The following is an 18,737-nucleotide window of genomic DNA, read 5'->3' on the forward strand; positions in this document are numbered from 1 at the left end:
TCACTGATGGGAAATCCCAGGATGATGCCAATGCTGCTGCTCAAAAATTGAAGAGCAAAGACATTGAAATCATAGCAGTTGGTGAGTTACAAGAGCTGCTTCATTTAATCACGTAGCAAGGACTTGCAGTAGAGTGTTAAATGTGCTTAATGCACTTTCAGATAAAGTTTACATGTTTCCTGGCATTTGGTAGCAATATCTAAGAAATTTCCTAATATTGTAGGAGTAAAAAATGCAGATGAAGCTGAGCTGAAGCAAATTGCCTCCGAACCCATTGAGCTGAATGTTTTCAATGTTGTTGATTTTCACTTGCTCAGCCTACTGGTTGATAGGCTTGCCAGAATTGTGTGTGGAAGAATCGAAGAAAGAACAAAGATGAAAGGTAAGCTTTATCTTTTGTTATTGGGTCACAAGGTGATTTAAAAATAAAGGGATTGTAATGAAATCCTTGTTGATGTTTGCAGGAGGAGTCAAACCCACAAAGGCTACCAGTGAGGTGTACCCAGGAGCAACAGACTTGACTTTCAGTGAACACACTAGCTGGAGTTTTTACATTGGCTGGAAGCCACCCCTTTTAACTGTGCACAAGTATAGATTAGTATATCACAATGCTGAAGGTGGAAATCCCCAAGAGGTAATGCCATTTCTTATAAGCACAAATCTCTAGCACTTCTGACAAGTATCACATTTGAAAACCTTTTCTCTTTTTTGCAAGACTTTTCTTTATTTTCATTGATTCTGTAAACTGATGTGTTATCCAATGAACAGAACATAATCAGCTGAAGGCTACAATAAAGTGCTGTCTGGAATGAAGTTGCAAGAAAAAGTTAAACTTAAACGTCACTGTTGCTTATTGAAGTGTGTTGCTAATAGAAAAGGACACTTCTGTTTAATCATCTTCTTTTTCACTAAGTCCGTTCTCATTAGAGTACCAAGGCTTGCAGTAGAAAAAGAGGCAAATAATTAAAATGTCTTTATTGCAATACCAGTTCAGCACAGGGCACATATAAGCACACTTATACTATAAAATCACCAATCAATCTCAAGGGACATCTTCAAATTGGTTGGGTAGGTCTGGCCATGTGGAGAAATCCCACTCAAAATGTCAAACTCATAATCAATTTGTATGTAGATTCATTTTTAATGTGACTTTTATTTAGCATGTGCAGAGTAGTGTGAGGAGCAGTGGATTGCTAAAACTTTATCCAACTACATTCTGTAAAATGTTCACTGTAAAACCCTACAAAATGCACATCAACCTCTAATTTAAAATTTATGTTTCCCCAGTATTTTTATAATGTGGAATATATTACTATTTTTTATAATGCAGAATATATTACTATTATTTTAAATGTAATAAAATGTTTGGCACCAAAAATGTTCCCCACTCTGGATCAAATAACACTAGACTACATGAAAATGGGCACAGTTAGTTCAATAATATTAATCATCAAAACAAACCCTAATAAGACATTTTCCCTTCATTAAAAACTATTTAATAAAAATTTTTACCTGCACTATTATCAATCGAAATTGTGAAGCACAGTTTTAAATTACTTCTTCAGAAGCAATGCCTCTGGCATCCTGTACTGTTCTTCGTAAAGCATAAGAGGCACAACTGGGTGAGCAAGTAGCACCAAAAAGATGCACTGTCATTTTGTATTTATCTAGACCATTGTTTAGATTACCTTCAGGGCACCTCAGGAAACCAAGATGATCAGTGTCTTCATGTGGAATTTTCACTTGATAATACATTGATTTAATATCTGCCATTAATGCAATTGGCTGCTCTCTGAATCTTATAAGAACTCCAATGAGTGTATTAGTTAAGTCGGGTCCTTTTAGCAACTGTTCATTTAGTGAGAAGCCTCGGTAAGTGGCTGTACAGTCAAAAAACATTCTAATTTTCTTTTTCTTTGGATGATATACTCCATGGTGAGGGATGTACCACACTCTCTCTTTTTTGAATGACAGCTGTTTAGCGGATACCTTAATAGCATATCCTTTGTCTAAAATGTCCTTCATGAAAAGTTTGTAATCCTCATGGAATGTTGGATTCCTTGTAAGTTTTCTCTTGAGGTCAATATCACGCTGTTCTGCAATGCAACAATTGTTTGGCACTTTACGTGTCTTACCTTTAAAAGGCAGATTAATGCAATAGTGTCCATCTACTAGATTGGCAGACTCTGAGGCTATGCGCATGAACTTAATGTCTTCCCGTGACATTTCCTCCTTGTCCTCACAGCTCCACTCTGAAATGTCTGTATTACATTGCTGGAGTAACATCTGTTCTATTTCCATTATTAACACATGATTGACTTTATAACTTTGCAGTCTTTCATTCTGTCTCCTTATAGACCTTTAACAATCCACAGCATAAAAACCTTCGCCTCTAATGTTTGACTTGCCATGGCTCCATGGCTTTAGGGACATTTTCAGCTTTTAACAAACTTACTTCAGCTTTTATCTGTGGTATATGCACATCTTTGGGATAAGACCATCTCCTGATATCTTTTTGCATAGGGATGTTCTCCCTTTTCACTGGTATAATGTTCAATGTGTACACCCCTAGCAATTCAATAAATGTGTTTTCTTCGACCCCACAGACTTGTTACTCCAATAAAACTGAATATTTTACTAGTTTCTGATTATTCACCTTGTCCCTTTCTCCTAGTTCTTATATGGACTTGAGTTTTTCTTGCAGGAAGATTTAACTGCTCTTGAAAGCTTTCTGTGCAAAATGTGGATATGCTGCCAGAGTCTATTCAATCATATGTTTCTGTTGTAAAAGGATCAGACCCGACACACTTAAAAAGGTTTGGGTCAGCCACCCATATATTATCCCTGGCTGCAATGGGTTAGGTTTGCCAGAGAAGTGATTGGTTTGGAGTCCAGTTATGAACTGACGAAGGTTTGGAAAGATAGCGGTTTTAAGTGATTAACCCGGAAGTAACGTAGGGGAACCCGAAGTGACCTTTTTCTGGCATCATCTTAGGAACGGAAAATGACATCTTTCTGGGCACCGGAACCGGAAGTGAAGTCTTCAATTTTGAGTCAGATAGGTTTTCCCGCAGCTGGTCTGTAGAGTCAACAGGAAAAGGTTTAGTGCACCCCGCCACCCCCTGGCCTGGCGTGGAATTACTTGCTTGGTCCAATAAACATCCTCCTACAGTGCACATTTTTCATTCATTTTAGGCTTAACTTCAGCTGGGATCACAGCTAAGACACACTCATTACTTACTCTGGTAGCAGTACAAGTCTCTAGTGGTTCCACAGAAATATGCGAAAAAGAAATGTTCTTCATTTCTGACTTAGCATTCTCCTTTTTAGGAGGTGTGGTTTCGTGTTTCACATTCAAAAGGATGACTTTTTCCAATGTCCAATTATTTCATAATTCTTTTTTGTGGCCAAAGTGCTCAAGACAGTAAGAGAAGAAACAGAACATATGTGAGCAACACAAGTTGACTGGACCTTAGCACATGAATGCAATGTCAGCTATGAGATTGTGATTGCATGTCACCAACTTCCAACTGTGCCCCAAACCTCCATCCTCAATCAGTATTGCAACCTGCAGAGAATCGTACATGGAATGCCTGTGAAGAATACCTGGCGTTAGAGCTGACCAAATGTATTTAAAAGGTCCGTCTAAACTCAGATAAATTCAGCTTCACTGTAGTTTGTAAGAAAAAAAAATAAGAAGACACTGCAAATGAGTTATATTTGAAAGTGAACTTGAACATACAGTAGATAGTTAATATCCAATCATTTTCAGGTTCTCCCAAAATGTACTTATCTTTAAAATTAAAAATATTTGGTTTTGCTGAAACAAAAATCTGTTTGAACGTGTATATTTTGTTGTTATTGTTCAAGTTTTTGGCTGAATGAGAAACATATTTGTGGGCAGTACTCAATTGTATTATTCCATGTTAGTGAAATTTTGGATATATTCGTTTTATGTGCTTAATAGGTATATTTTTGAAGTGCACATTCATTTTGTGTAAAATAGAATTCTAGTTATGAATCTAAAAACTGAAAAGCTAACAACTGAAAGTTTTGTCCAAGGAATTTTTCTAAGGATAAAAATAAGACTAAAGTTGCAGATCACTGCTTGGTTACAAGCAGTTAAAATTCAATACAAGAATACAGATTCTTGATGTTGTACATTTTCTATTCTGAAAACATTTTTTAAATAAATGTATTTTTTTATCTGTTACTTATTCCATGTTGCCAAAAAAAACCCCAAATATGCCTACCTAGCTGTTCTCAGAAAACAAATTATCCAGAAATGGTTTATTTAACAATATTTTATCAAAAATATGTGTGCTTGGAACTTTGTGAGCAAAAAAGTGGATATCTCACTTATGGTTTATGCAGCAGTAGCAAATTAAGATTTCTTTCCTGGATGGTTATTGTTTGATGTTTGTTCAGCATTGATCTCCATAGACGCCTAATGTGTAAGGAACTTTAGTTTCCTTCTAAAAATGTGAGATTAAGATTTTTTGTCTTGTCCTTTACTACAAACAACACTGGGTAAGTAGGAGGTATATTTTTGGATGAAGTATTTGTTTAAATAGATGTTTCTATTATAATTTTAAAATCTCTGTTATCTGCTTTATAATCTTCTGCAGCTTAGAGACCTATGTGCTTTTATTACACTGTTTTCTGCAATAGTTTCAAGTCTTTCTAGTCATAATTTATGTTCCTCTTAATTTTGTCTTCTCCACAATATGTCACACTGCCTTGTTTTTTCTCACTTTTTTCTCTTTTACCAGTTTTTTGAACCCCGAGGACTGAGTTGCTTTCTTTTGTTCTGTTTGAGAAAGGATGGACAGACTTATTTTTTGTGTGAACTTTCTGTTGAACCTGCCGTTAAGGCTCCTTTAATAATGCTAACTGTGTCCAGGAGCTAATTCCTTCCTTTCTCTAGAATGTCCTCACAAGTTTGATTTATTCACCTTTGCTCTTATACCAGTGATGCCAGCAGTGATGTTTGTTCTTCACAAAACTGAAATATCTCCTAATATATTCAATTTGACAGGTGGTGTTGAATGGAACTGTTTCTGGCTTGGTTTTAAAAGGGTTATCTTCCAACACAAAATATATGGTTTCTTTGTTTCCTGTTTATGAAAGCAAAGTGGGAGAAGGACTTAGTGGGTCAACCTCTACCTGTAAGTATGCTAAGCAAAATATACATTTGCTAAGTGAGTTATTAATTTAAGTATTCTCTAACAGAAGCTAAAATTGAAATTCTAGTGCCTCTGTCACCTCCCACACAACTTCAGATTTATGGAGCAAGGCACAACAGCTTGAAGGTGAAATGGCACCCAACAGAGGGAGCCACAGAGTACATGGTTTTATATTCTCCTGTGAATGAGGAAGAGCCAGACGATGGCAAAGAGGTATGTTGGGAAGTATGGGTGATAAACACGTTTTATATTTGGTCTGTTTAGTTTCAATTGTCTGTCAAATACAATACCAACAAAAAAAAAAGATTATTTAACAGCACAAATATTTGACTCATCATTGAAATTATATTGATCTACAGTAAAGGATTTTTGTATTCATTGCTTCATTAATTAGCCTCATTTTCAGAATGTGAGATGCAGATTTCATGTAATTAACCAAATCAGACCAAGTGTGACAGCATCAACACAGCAACATTTTTTCCACACCCCTATTACAATTAACATTATTATTATTATGGACTTTTTCTTTTATCAAGACATGTTGATTCTCATTTAAAATATGAAATCTGCTGCTTCTAATAACATGCCACACAAGTCTCTTGGCCTCCCTGTAGCATCCTCTGATGGCCCCTGTGGTATCCAGCAGGGATGTAGAGGAAAACTCCATTGTCCATGATTCCCTGGTGGTATTTGGGGCACCTACATGCTGCAGGGAGAGCTCTACCTTGCGGCCTGGGGGTGTTGGCTGGGATGACGAGCCGGCCACAGACCACAACCCACATACTCTTAATAAAATACATGAAAAAAAGTATTTGTCAATTAGCTTCAGTCTCACTTTACACATTACAATTTTTTTGCAAAATTCCAGTCTGGCTTTCTCACTAGTCATAGTACAGAAATGGCATGTGGTAAAATAATGTCCACAGCTGATCGTCACCTTTTTAAATAAATAATCACCACACTCATGTCTTGGTAGGAGGGGGTGTGGTAGCATAGTGAGATCAGTTCTACACTAAGTGCACAGGTATGGGATCATCTGTGACCCTAATTGGTGCCTGGAGCCTGTAATCATCACAGCTGTGCCACATCCCCATTTTAAAAAGGGAAGCGCGAGTGCAAGGAAGGAGGGGAAAAAAAACAAAAGACAATGAACGGATGTTAAGGAGAGAAGAATGGAGGAGGCCGTAAGAATCAGTGCGGGTGTGAGCAAGTAAGAGAGAGCAGGCTCAAGGGAGTAAATGCAGGGAGCTGGGAGGAGAGCCCCTGAAAAAGAGAGAATGGCCGACATTATCCTGTTCTGAGGAGCTGGAGTGACTGGGAGTGTGGACAGCTTGCCACGTAATGCCAGAAAGGCAGCAGGAGTCAAGGAGGTTGCTAAGAGGAGAATGCACCAGGACAGCTTCCTGCCAGTATTTTAACCACATTTTATTGGATTTATTTATTGATTTTAACCTCCACTTTTCTCCCATTTTAAGGATTATTTATTTATTTAACTCTGAATTTTGAAGCACTGCACTTTCTTTTTCTTCTTATTCTTTTGGCTGCTCCCATTAGGGGTTGTCACAGCAGATCATCTTCTTCCATATGTTTCTGTCCTCTGCCTCTTGTTCTGTTACACCTGCCACCTGCATGTCCTCTCTCACCACATCCATGAACCTTCTCTTAGGCCTTCCTCTTTTCCTCTTTCCTGGCAGCTCTTTCCCCAGCAGGGTATCAAACTCGGGTCTCTGAGACATGGCAAGTATGCTGCGCTCTGAGTCAGCAAATCTTACCGCTAAGCCACAGAAGCTGTTATATCATTCTTGAACCTTTTTGCGAAAGTGTTTATTTAATATTTGGACTTCATGCTTCACACATTCTATAGTTTATGCCTATATTTTGTAACATTTATTTCTAAAATATAAAAAAGTTTCTGTTTTAACAATGTGTTTACACAGATTGCTGTAGAAACGGAACACACATGAAATGCGTGTGTTCCAAATAACAATCTATTATTTCCACTCTAAAACTCCACTTCACTCCCAGATAATCAATCAAGGCATGAGCTGGGAAAAGTTCGTGCACGTTCTAAGTCGGTGGGGAATGGAATAGCCAGCTGCTTGCAGCTTGTCTTTATCAGCACATTTACATGACAGAAGACGCTGGCAGAGAGGTGTGAATGGATTTAAGGTGGGCCAGATCTACGTGTTTTTTCATAGGCTCTGGTAATTCTAGTGTTAAAGTGCACTTTACGAAACTATCCAGAATATATTTTTTCCATCATAAAAATAAATATGCAGGATATCGAGAGGTTCATTCTTGCATAGTTTTCTAGTAGGAATGACTACTACAATATGGTGTTCAGTAGCAGCTTAATTTATTCTTTATACAGCTTTCAGTTCATTTAAAATCCTGCTGCAAGAATTATCACAAGAACTAGAAAGTATGAACACATAACTCCAGTTCTTAAGTCCTTATACTGGCTCTCAGTTAAGTTTAGGGCATATTTCAAAATCCTTCTGCTAACATATAAACCCTTAAATTGCCAAGGCCTTGCTTATTATCTGAATTTATCATTTCTTACAAACCAAAGAGTACATTAAAATCTCAAGGTGTTGGCCTGCTTATGGTTCCAAGAATTAATAAAAATAACACTACTGTAAGAGGTGCCCCTTTAGCCTCAGCATTTAAATCCATGCTGAAGACTCTGACTGTGTGTGGCTTGTCTGACTCCCCTGACATGCCAACTCCTGAAGCCAGAATGGAGTAAAGTCTGATAGAGACACCAAAATGTAAATGTCTGAGGTTCTTAATTTGGGGGTTGCATTGTAGTTTTGACATAGTGGTCTCAAGGGTCTCACTGTAATAAAGATGCAGTAATTAGCTAAATTTATTAATTTAATCAGTGGTAAAAGAGGGCGTTTTTTGGATACTTCAAAGTTAAAGGGAGTGGCTCTTAAAGCAGTGAAGTGGGTAGAGGGAAATTTTAAAACCAAAATCTAGTTGTATTCTTAAGAAGGTCAAGACCCCTGATTTAAGTGCATGTACACTGCTGAGCATACTTGGCAAAGTGAGAGTGGAACATATCAAGTAGCAAAGCACAATGAAATACAGAGAAAAAACGGAGCTGTTCACATGTGTCTAGCAGATACAGGAGTCAGGAGTTCATGACCAGGGGACATGGTGAAATAAGAAATTGCCAGAGAATTTACACATGTTTTTACAAAGTATGCTCATATTTTGGCAGATCCCTTTTATTTCACCTGTGTTTTCTTGTATTCTGGCATTTCGCAGTCCACACAAAATGATTTTATGCTTGCTACTAAAGCTACAGTTCTGTAGGATATCTAAAATGAAGCCAAAACAATTTTTTTGGTTGGCAAGTAGATGAGACAATGGGCACTTCATGTCATGTACAACTGTCTATTACAAAGAGTTATGTGCATGTTACTGGCTCAATTCAGGGAGCATTTTATTGGTGCCTTTGGTATATCAAGAGTGAGAGATATAAAATCCCAGCAGAAAATCTTTGGTAAGCTGACAAGATTACAAAAGTACTTGTTCCTAAAGAAGCAAATTAGTTTTGTGTTACCTAATATGTATTTTCTTTACATTAGTGGCCTCCACACAAATGCACTGCTTTTACATGGACAAAGTAGTAGGTGTTTTTATACTGAGGTTCATATTAAGTGAAGAATCGTTTTAGCATACCCAAACTATTCCCGAAGCGACATTTGCACTGTTTTGTGCTTTTTGTATCTCACACCCTCATACACCTTTATCATAAGAGCATCCCTTATCTACAATGGAGTGTTCGATCAGAAGAAAATATGAAGCTGGTTTTCAATTAAAAGTTGTTGATGTGGCGAACGAAATTGGCATCTGTGCTGCTGCAACAAAAGTCGATGTGTCTGAGAAATTGGTGGGAGATTGGAGGAGGCAAGTGTCGTATTTTTGAACAGGCGTATAAGTCGGGGTCTGATTTTATGATCGATTTTTCAGATTTCAAGACCCAACTTATAAGTGAGTATATACATATGCAGTAGGTGGGCTGTAGTGTCTCTTCTGATAATCTGGCACAATCAACAATTTTTTTTTGTTTGTGAAAATTATATTTTCCCTGAAGTGACATCCAAATGTCCAATGAATCTGAAACCACAAAAATAAAACTGCATTAAAGGAGTATATTATAAGAAATTCCATTTCCTAAAATTCACCCTCTCCCGTTTGGAAATCACTGCCTACTAAGATATATGTACACGTAACTGAAAAAATGCTAAAAGGGACAATAATAGTTCAAATGTGAAAAAGCAATAATAAAACTTTTATTCAAAAAGTCAAACAGAAAAGCAATTCCAGTGCTCCAGTTGTACCACAGTGCTAAATGTTAATTTAGACAACATGGGATCACATTGTCAGACTGAATAGTCAAAACAGTATAGACATTTCTTATTCATATTAATATTTACAAAGTGTGTGTATATGAACTAACATTTAAATGAAATGCCATGCATGGGAGCATATATGTATATAGTGGTGCACTATAAGAATAATGCAAATTGTATTGTCTTACACCTTTTCTTTTTATAATAATGTCATATTTTTTTGTCGTAAGTTTTTTCTTAAATTATTCAGTCCAATACTGGATTACTGGAGCTTGTTAACTGTTGAAACAGTGTACTTTTTCAAAACTCAGCTAAATTTTTAGTAATTTGAGGAACATCAAGAACTTTTCATTTGTCACCTGTCTAGAACACTGATTAAAATGTTTATTCACAGCTGTGCCCTCATGCGGTAAAAGCAGGCAAGCATGCAGACCTTGTAACATCAAGCACAAAAGCAAGGATCAGCCCAGGACTAAATCACAGTCCACCACTACAGGCTTTAGCATACACTTCAGAATTTCAGTTATTTGATTATACCTGTAGTGAGCTGTTACAAAAGTTTAGTGTGAGACTGCCATATTTGAAAGGCAATTAGCAGTTAGGCAGGGTGACTTCTGTGTTTTGCCAAGTGTTACAATTAAATTAATTTGCACTGGGCAAAATTCACCTGGAGTGTTTTTCTATGAAAAAAATGAAACAACACAAATCTTTAAAAATCTTGTCATTTTCCTCAATTCACTTTTCTGAAGTTTTTGTTATTATATAGTGTGAAAGTATTCAGACAACACAGGAAACGGTTTGAGGGCAGCCGCCCATATACTTGAACTATGGCTGAAAAAGGTGAAGGTTTGGTTCATATTAAACTGGTCTTGACAGATCTCAGTCCAAAAAATTAACAAACAGACAGACAAACATGGCGGTTTTAAAGACAGGCAGGGGAAGTTATGTCCTTGGGGCTGGAACAAAAAGTGACGTCATTCGGTAATGCGAAATCCAGGCGGAATTTCCCGTGGTTGGTCTGCCAATAAAAAAGAGAAAGGATCAGTGCACTCTGCCATCCCCTGGTCTGGCATATAATTTACCTTCACTGGAGCCCTTTAGCTGCCTTTCATGTGCACATGTGTGACAATAGTTAACCTCAATCTTATCAGTTCATCCATGCTATCAAACATCCATCCATCCATTTTCTAACCCGCTGAATCCGAATACAGGGTCACAAGGGTCTGCTGGAGCCAATCCCAGCCAACACAGGAACCAATCCTGGGCAGGGTGCCAACCCACCGCAGGACACACACAAACACACCCACACACCAAATCGCCAATCCACCTAACCTGCATGTCTTAGGATTGTGGGCGGAAACCGAAGGAAACCCACGCAGACACGGGGAGAACATGCAAACTCCACGCAGGGAGGACCCGGGAAGCGAACCCGGGTCTCCTAACTGCGAGGCAGCAGCGCTACCACTGCGCCACCGTGCCGCCCGCTATCAAACATGTTTTTTTAAAACCAGCCTGTGACTGTGAACCATGTCAGGCCCTGTTTTTGATAGCCCCCGCCCCCCCACTAGCCTTGACTACCTAAGAAGACAAGAGAAAAACTACCAAACCTCCCAAAAAAAAACCCTTTGTAGGGAAAAGATAGAAGAAATCTTAGGGAATCAGGCTATGCTTAGCTGAAGTGGTGAGCCTTCAGCCTGGATTTAAAAAACTGACACTAAAGGAAAACCTCTTATAATAGCAGGCAGACAATTCCATAGCTTCAGTTCCCTATAACTAAAAGCTCAACCTCCCAGGTATTTTATTAATCCTTGGAATCATAAGTACACCAGTATCTTGAGATCTTAGTTTGCACTCTGATAAGTAATGATAAGTTCAGAAAAGTAAACAGGGCCTTGGTCTTTTAAGGCTTTATAAGTTAAAAAGAGGATTTTGAACACTGGGTGCCAGTGTAAGGACTTAAGAGCTGCAGTTATGTGTTCATACTTTCTTGTTCTTGTAATAATTCTTGCAGTAGCATTTTGAATGAATGGAAAGCTGTACAAAAATTGATATAAGTAGCCAGTGAACACCACATTGCAGTAGTCAATCCTACTAGAATTAAATGCATGAATAAATTTCTCAGTATCCAGCATATTTAGAAAACACCTTAATTTTTAAACATTTTTCTGATGGATGGAGAGAAAAGTACTTCTCAGATTGAACAGGCTGAAATCAAATATATCGCTAGGACCAGATAATATTTATCCCCAAGTGTTTACGGAAGTTAGTGAGTACATATATTAACCCTTGACGAATATTTTAGGAAGTCACTGAACGCTGGGGAAATTCCAAAGGACTGGAAAGTGGCAAATATTATCCCATTATATTAACACTAGAACTACCAAAGCCTATGAAAAAACCCGTAATCCTGACCTATCTTAAATCTCTTCGCACCTCTCCGTCATGCGTCTTTTGTCTTGTAAATGTGTTGATCAACACAAACATCAAGTCTGTTTTCCTGCATGTGAGTTGCTGGGAGTTGTATAGGAAAAATAATATATCGTTATCGAACTAAAGACATTTTGATTACGAGTCAGCAGTTCTTACTGCTGCACCACCAAAGTGGTCATATTAAGGGCGTGTCAATGTCGCAACCTAACACAAGTTCTTTTTCTGAAGTTATATTCTTGAATAAAAGAGCACCTGTTTTGTTATGCTTGTAGCTTTTGTGAAAGTTTTTTTTTTGATATTTGGACTTCAGACTTCACACACTATACACTTCATGTCTACATTGTGTTAATTATTACCAAAAATGAAAAATATTTCTCTTTTAACAATATGTTTACATAGATTGTTGTAGTTACTCAACACACATTAAATGCTTGTATTCCAAATAACAATATATTATTATATTATTATAAGATATTCTTATATACTAGTAAAATACCCGCACTTTGCAGTGGAGAAAAGAGGTTAAAAAGGTGTTAAAGAAGTTCTGATAAAGAAAAGGAAACATTTTAAAAATAACGTAACATGATTGTCAATGTAATTGTTTTGTCACTGTTATGAATGTTGCTGTCATATATATATATATATATATATATATACACACACACACACATATAAACATATATACATATAAACATATCTACATATACACATATCTACACATACACATATCTATTTATATATATATATATATATATATATATACACATCTACATATATATACACATATCAACCTATATACACACATACATACACACACACATATACATATATACATACATACATACAGATAAATATACATATATATACAACTAGCAGAATACCTGTGCTTCGCAGCGGAGAAGTAGTGTGTTAAAGAAGGTATGAAAAAGAAAAGGAAAAATTTTAAAAATAACGTAACATGATTGTTAATGTAATTGTTTTGTCATTGATATGAGTGTTGTTCTCATATCTATATCTATATATATACAGGGTATATATATATATATATATATATATATATATATATATATATCTATATATATATATATATATATATATTTATACATATATATATATACACATACATTTCTTCATATCTATATACATATATACATATCTATATACATATCTACATATACACATATATATATATATACCTATCTACATTATATATATATGTGTGTGTATGTATGTATGTATGTATGTATGTGTGTGTGTGTGTGTGTGTGTGTGTGTATATATATAATGTAGATAGGTGTGTGTATATATATACACACACATACATACAAACATACACACAGGTATAATATATATGTGTATATATATGTATGTGTCTATATGTGTGTGTATAGCTTTGGTCACTGAGTGCAAGGGAAAAATAATAAAATATAGTCTATAAGTTATTAAACAGTAAAACATTAACGTTTTAAGAAGTAAAGGTACATTGAGCACTACTGGAGTGGTTGCGGGTAAACTACATTTTAAAGACTGTGTAACACAACAGGTAAGTAGTACTAACAGCAGCTAAAATGTATATGGATCATCTCTCGGTAGTAGATCCCTTTTGAAAGGCGCTACACAACGGCTGTGGTATAGAAATTACATTTTCTATGTGAACGTTCAAATTTCTGTCTCTGGTAATGTGCCTTACCGGCATTACCAGCAATTAAAGGAAATTAGTTTTGTGTTGTCTGCAGTGTTGAGAGAACGGCTTTGGTTTGGGATAAAAGGAAAAAATCTGTAAAAAAAGGAAAGTTGCCTTTTTCTTTTATATACTATAGAGAGATGTGTTTGCTGACGATATGATCGCCTTTTGAGGACAGTTGCAGTGGGTCTTGTGTAGACTGGTGAGACGTCCCCGCCATTAATCGGCCGTGATGGCACTGTCAGTCCTCCACTCCTGTGCGTGTCTTCATAATCCGAGCTGACAACCTCATAATCGTATATCGTAAAAGAAAGTTCGAATCGCCTTAATATTACTTTGCCGCGGTGTAGAAAAGGGGTCCCGTGTTTGCACTTGTCTGGGCTATAGCTCAGGGGGAGGAAGAAAAAAGTTAAAAGTGCTCACTTTGACTTAAGGCAGAAGCGCAGTCAGCGTCTCAAAGGCCGGCACAGCTATGCGCCGGCTGCTCGACTTTTGCTGGGCAGGAGACCCCAGTTTTTGCAGACATGTTCACGATATCAAAAGTCTCAGCGCTCTTTGGAGGTCATTCATATATATATATATATATATATATATATATATATATATATATATATATATATATATATATATATATATATATCTATATATCAAAATACCCGCTACCGCAGGAGAAGTAGTGTGTTAAAGAAGTAATGAAAAAGAAAAGGAAACATTTTAATAATAACGTAACATGATTGACATTGTCATGAGTGTTGCTTTCATATATATGCCTGCCTAAATAAGTCACCCTCGTTTCGCTCTTACTTTAATATCGTTCATTTAATCATGGCTAGTGGCAGAAAAATTATTCAATGGATGGAGGATTACACTGAGTATGGCTTTACCAAAACAATTATTGATGGCGAATCGATTATTCATAAAGCTTGAATTGGTGATCTGTTTTTCTGTGTTAACCTCATATTTTTTCATACTTCTTCTCAAACTAAGGTGGTGTGAGGGTAAAATGAATCGGGATGCGCTGATCAATGTAATCGGTGTACCAGGAAATCATGCATTGACAAAAGCTCCCCTTTGCTTGTAATGCAAAGTGTGATTAAATGCATTATTTTTTAACGGGTTATGGAGCACATGCATCGAAGATTCTCCGATGTGTTTGTGCTAAGAAAAGGAAAGATTTTAAAAATGACGTAACACGATTGTCAATGTAACCTTTTGTAAGTAGTGCCTGGAGGATTCAGTGTGGAGAAACTCTAGAGACAGCGTGTGTATTAACTTGTGGATTTTTCTGGGAGTATTTGGTGGCAGTGTGACGAAGTTGCTTCGAAAGATGGCGTTAGCCGCGGAGCTCAGCTCAGACCAAAATGGGAGGGAGGGGAGATGATGACGTGACTCCCCCACCCACCTTAACTGTCAATCCCCCACAAACGTCTCTCGGAATTTGCATAAGCACACCCCTTCACCTGCAATTTTAATTTAGTTACAAAGTGATCAAAACTCTCGTTTATATCCTGCGTCCTCTGATTAAACTTGTATCCTGCATTACCCGTGGGTATGAGAAACGCCAGCGGCAGCCTGTCTATGAACTTAATTTAAAGATTAGGTTTACACCTTGCTTTCTTTCCAAAGTAGCAGCACTCATGAATATGGTAGTATATGTCACTCGCTCGCTTCTTATTGTTTCGCTGCCTTCTCAATTATATAATGCATGTTTTCTTCAGAGCTTTTTGGAGGTCTTCCTGGTTTCCTACATACTGCGTTGACAGTCAGTTCACGTGATTACGTGGAAGGTGTGATGATGTCACACGAAACTCCGCCCCCCCACGGCTTTCGAGCTCAACTCCATTACAGTAAATGGAGAAAAATTCCTTCCAGTTATGACCATTACGCGTAGAATTTTGAAATGAAAACTGCCCAACTTTTGTAAGTAAGCTGTAAGGAATGAGCCTGCCAAATTTCAGCCTTCTACCTACACGGGAAGTTGGAGAATTAGTGATGAGTCAGTGAGTGAGTGAGTGAGTCAGTGAGGGCTTTGCCTTTTATTAGTATATATATACATATATATACACACATACATACATACACACACACACACACACACACACACACACACATATATATATATATATATATATATATATATATATATCTATACTAATAAAAGGCAAAGCCCTCACTCACTCACTGACTCACTCACTCACTGACTCATCACTAATTCTCCAACTTCCCGTGTGGGTGGAAGGCTGAAATTTGGCAGGTTCATTCCTTACAGCTTCCTTACAAAAGTTGGGCAGGTTTTATATCGAAATTCTACGCGTAATGGTCATAACTGGAAGCTGTTTTCTCCATTTACTGTAATGGAGATGAGCTTGAACGCCGTGGGGCGGAGTTTCGTGTGACATCATCACGCCTCCCACGTAATCACGCAGTACATAGAAAACCAGGAAGACCTCCAAAAGCGCTGAAGAAAACATGCATTATATAATTGAGAAGGCAGCGAAACAATAAGAAGCGAAGCGAAAGTGACATATACAACCATATTCATGAGTTCTGCTACTGAAACAAAGCACGATGTAAACCTACACTTTAAATTAAGTTCATAGACAGGCTACGCTGGCGTTTGTAATTTAGTGCCTGCCCATATAAGGCCGTCCGTCAGCGGCAATCCAATAGCAAACTCCCACTAAATATTCACGGGTGAAGGACTGTGTTTATGGAGAGGAAGATGAGATGGTCAGGGTGGTGTTTGACACAAACTCAGCGAAACTGCGAGAGAAAGTTTTAAGTGCCAGGACTAAGGTAACATTAAATACAGCCATGGACATAGCACAGATGGCACCAGCACAGCTGGGAAACTTCGATGCATGTACACCGAGCGGCTCACGTGAACTGACGAGTGCACAGATAAAAGGCAACAGTTCCAAAGAGCTGAACAAAACCGAATTACACAATTGAAAAGGCAGCAAAAATATGAAGCGCCTGATAAGCATATTCATAAATCCAGCTACTGCGGAAACAAAGCACACGTGGAAAAGTCAATGTCCCGCTAAAGGAAGACAGTGTAAAAAAACCGTGCATGCAGTGTGTCAGGTCTCAGATAAAGAAGAAGACGAGCTGTTTATTGATGCAGTAAGAAACGAATCGATGAAAGAAACCTGTCATCTTTACAACGATTGACAAACACGGAATGTAACTTGAACACAACACATCCTACAAATACGAACCTGATTGAAAGAAATAATGATAATCAAATCCTTGATGACAGCAACACTCAGTAACACTCACAAAACAAATACTGTATATTGACAGTCATGTTACGTTATTTTTAAAATGTTCCCTTTTCTTTTCTAGCTTTTTAACACACTACTTCTCGCTGCGATACGGGTATATATATATATATGTATATATATATCCCGATCTACATACTCGAATAATGGATACTTTATTCGCCATCAATGATTGTTTTGGTAAAGCCATACTCAGTGTATTCATTAGATGAACGGTAAAAAAGTAAGAGCGAGGGAAGGATGCAGGCTGTAGTGAGCGCCAACTCTATCTGAATTGCGCGATCACATTTCAAAAATATATCTTTTCAAGTTCTATTTAGTCCATATTTGTCAAACTCAAGGGCCACGGGCCACATCCGCCCGGCGTAATTATATCCGCCCGAGATCATTTTATATACTGTATTATTGTTATTAATGGCCCAGGTATATGAAGCGCTGGTAACACAATAAACTACAGATCCCATAATGCAGCGCTTCAGCTGCCTTGCAACACTTACCGCGTTAATCAAGTCTAGCTTATGATGCTGCAAGTTATTGCGGCTAGCTCACACGATGCTGAAGAGAAAAGTTCATTCTGAAAATAGAGCCTTTAAAAACCGATGGGAGGCTGAGTATATGTTTACTGAACCCGTGTGTCTCATTTGTGGAGCTAATGTGGCTGTAATTACAGAATTTAATCTAAGACGGCACTATGACACAAAACATCAGGGTAACCTGAATGCAATGCAGAAGATACAGAAAGCAGAATAATTAAATAAGAATCTGACACTTCAGCGGACGTTTTACCCGTGCACAATCACAAAGTGATTTCAAGTGAAGCTGCTTTTATGGGAGACACAAATGCACCAGTGCAATTTGCCCCACTTTCCCTGTTGCCAAGTAATGTTAAACCAAGTCGTCACTACGGTGTTCCCAAACACGCACTTTGCTGATAAACTGAGCGCACTGAGTTTGCACGCGCTTTGGTGACTTTGAAGAACAAAAAGTCCGTCTACATGCGGCTCGAACCTTGTGCATGTTTGGTAGCACATATCTGTGTGAGAAGCTCTTCTCAGTGATAAAGACTAACAAAACAGCACACAGGAGTCGCCTCACTGATGAGCACCTGCAATCCATCCTGAGAATCTCCACAACACAGAACCTCACACCAAACAGAAACGAACTTGTTGCCAAAAAGATGCCAGGCGTCCAGCTCTAAAATGACATATGAGCAAAGACAACTGAATGATTTGATTTGTTATTGCTGAAAGGAACACATTTTATTTATATTTCCAGGTTTTGTTATGCAGCATGTTCATATTTGAATTTGTATAATTTTGACAGGATATATTTTTATGGAGAGCAAAATCTTTTGGGATATTTAAAATCTAAGTTTATTTTTATATAAAATTACATAAGAGTAAAGAAATTTGAATGTTTGTTCTTTTAATGTTTACTTTATTTCTAACTTGTATAATTTAGACAGGATATATTTTTATGGAGAGCAAAATATTATAAGTTGTTTAAGGTTTGAGTTGATTTATTCAGGAATAATATTCCTGTCTGTTTTACCATTCCTACCAAAGATATTTCTGTCGACTAAATAAAAATTCCTTCTATTTAAAATTTAAATAGAACTTGAACAAATATGATAGTTCATAATATCCATGCAGACTTGCACGTAAGAGCGGGAGTTATCCATTTTAACAAGCAGCGTATTGCACTGATACGAAATAGCTGTGTGTGTATATATGTAGATATGTATGTATATGTATATATATGTTTATATATGTGTGTGTGTATGTATATA

General features: G+C 37.3%; 1 protein-coding gene across 1 annotated transcript in view; it reads left to right on the forward strand.

Moving 5' to 3' along the window:
- LOC120514307 (collagen alpha-1(XIV) chain) overlaps positions 1-18,737 on the forward strand; it is a 228,986-nt gene that overhangs the window by 139,787 nt on the left and 70,462 nt on the right. The window contains exons 9-13 of the mRNA XM_039734634.1: positions 1-81; positions 224-382; positions 465-634; positions 5,039-5,168; positions 5,254-5,399. The exon at positions 1-81 is cut by the window's left edge and continues 84 nt beyond it. Coding sequence (XP_039590568.1) covers positions 1-81; positions 224-382; positions 465-634; positions 5,039-5,168; positions 5,254-5,399 — 686 coding nt within the window. The remainder of the gene's footprint in view (positions 82-223; positions 383-464; positions 635-5,038; positions 5,169-5,253; positions 5,400-18,737) is intronic.

This window comes from Polypterus senegalus, chromosome 14, assembly GCF_016835505.1.
Source record: "Polypterus senegalus isolate Bchr_013 chromosome 14, ASM1683550v1, whole genome shotgun sequence".
Taxonomy (NCBI): domain Eukaryota; kingdom Metazoa; phylum Chordata; class Cladistia; order Polypteriformes; family Polypteridae; genus Polypterus; species Polypterus senegalus.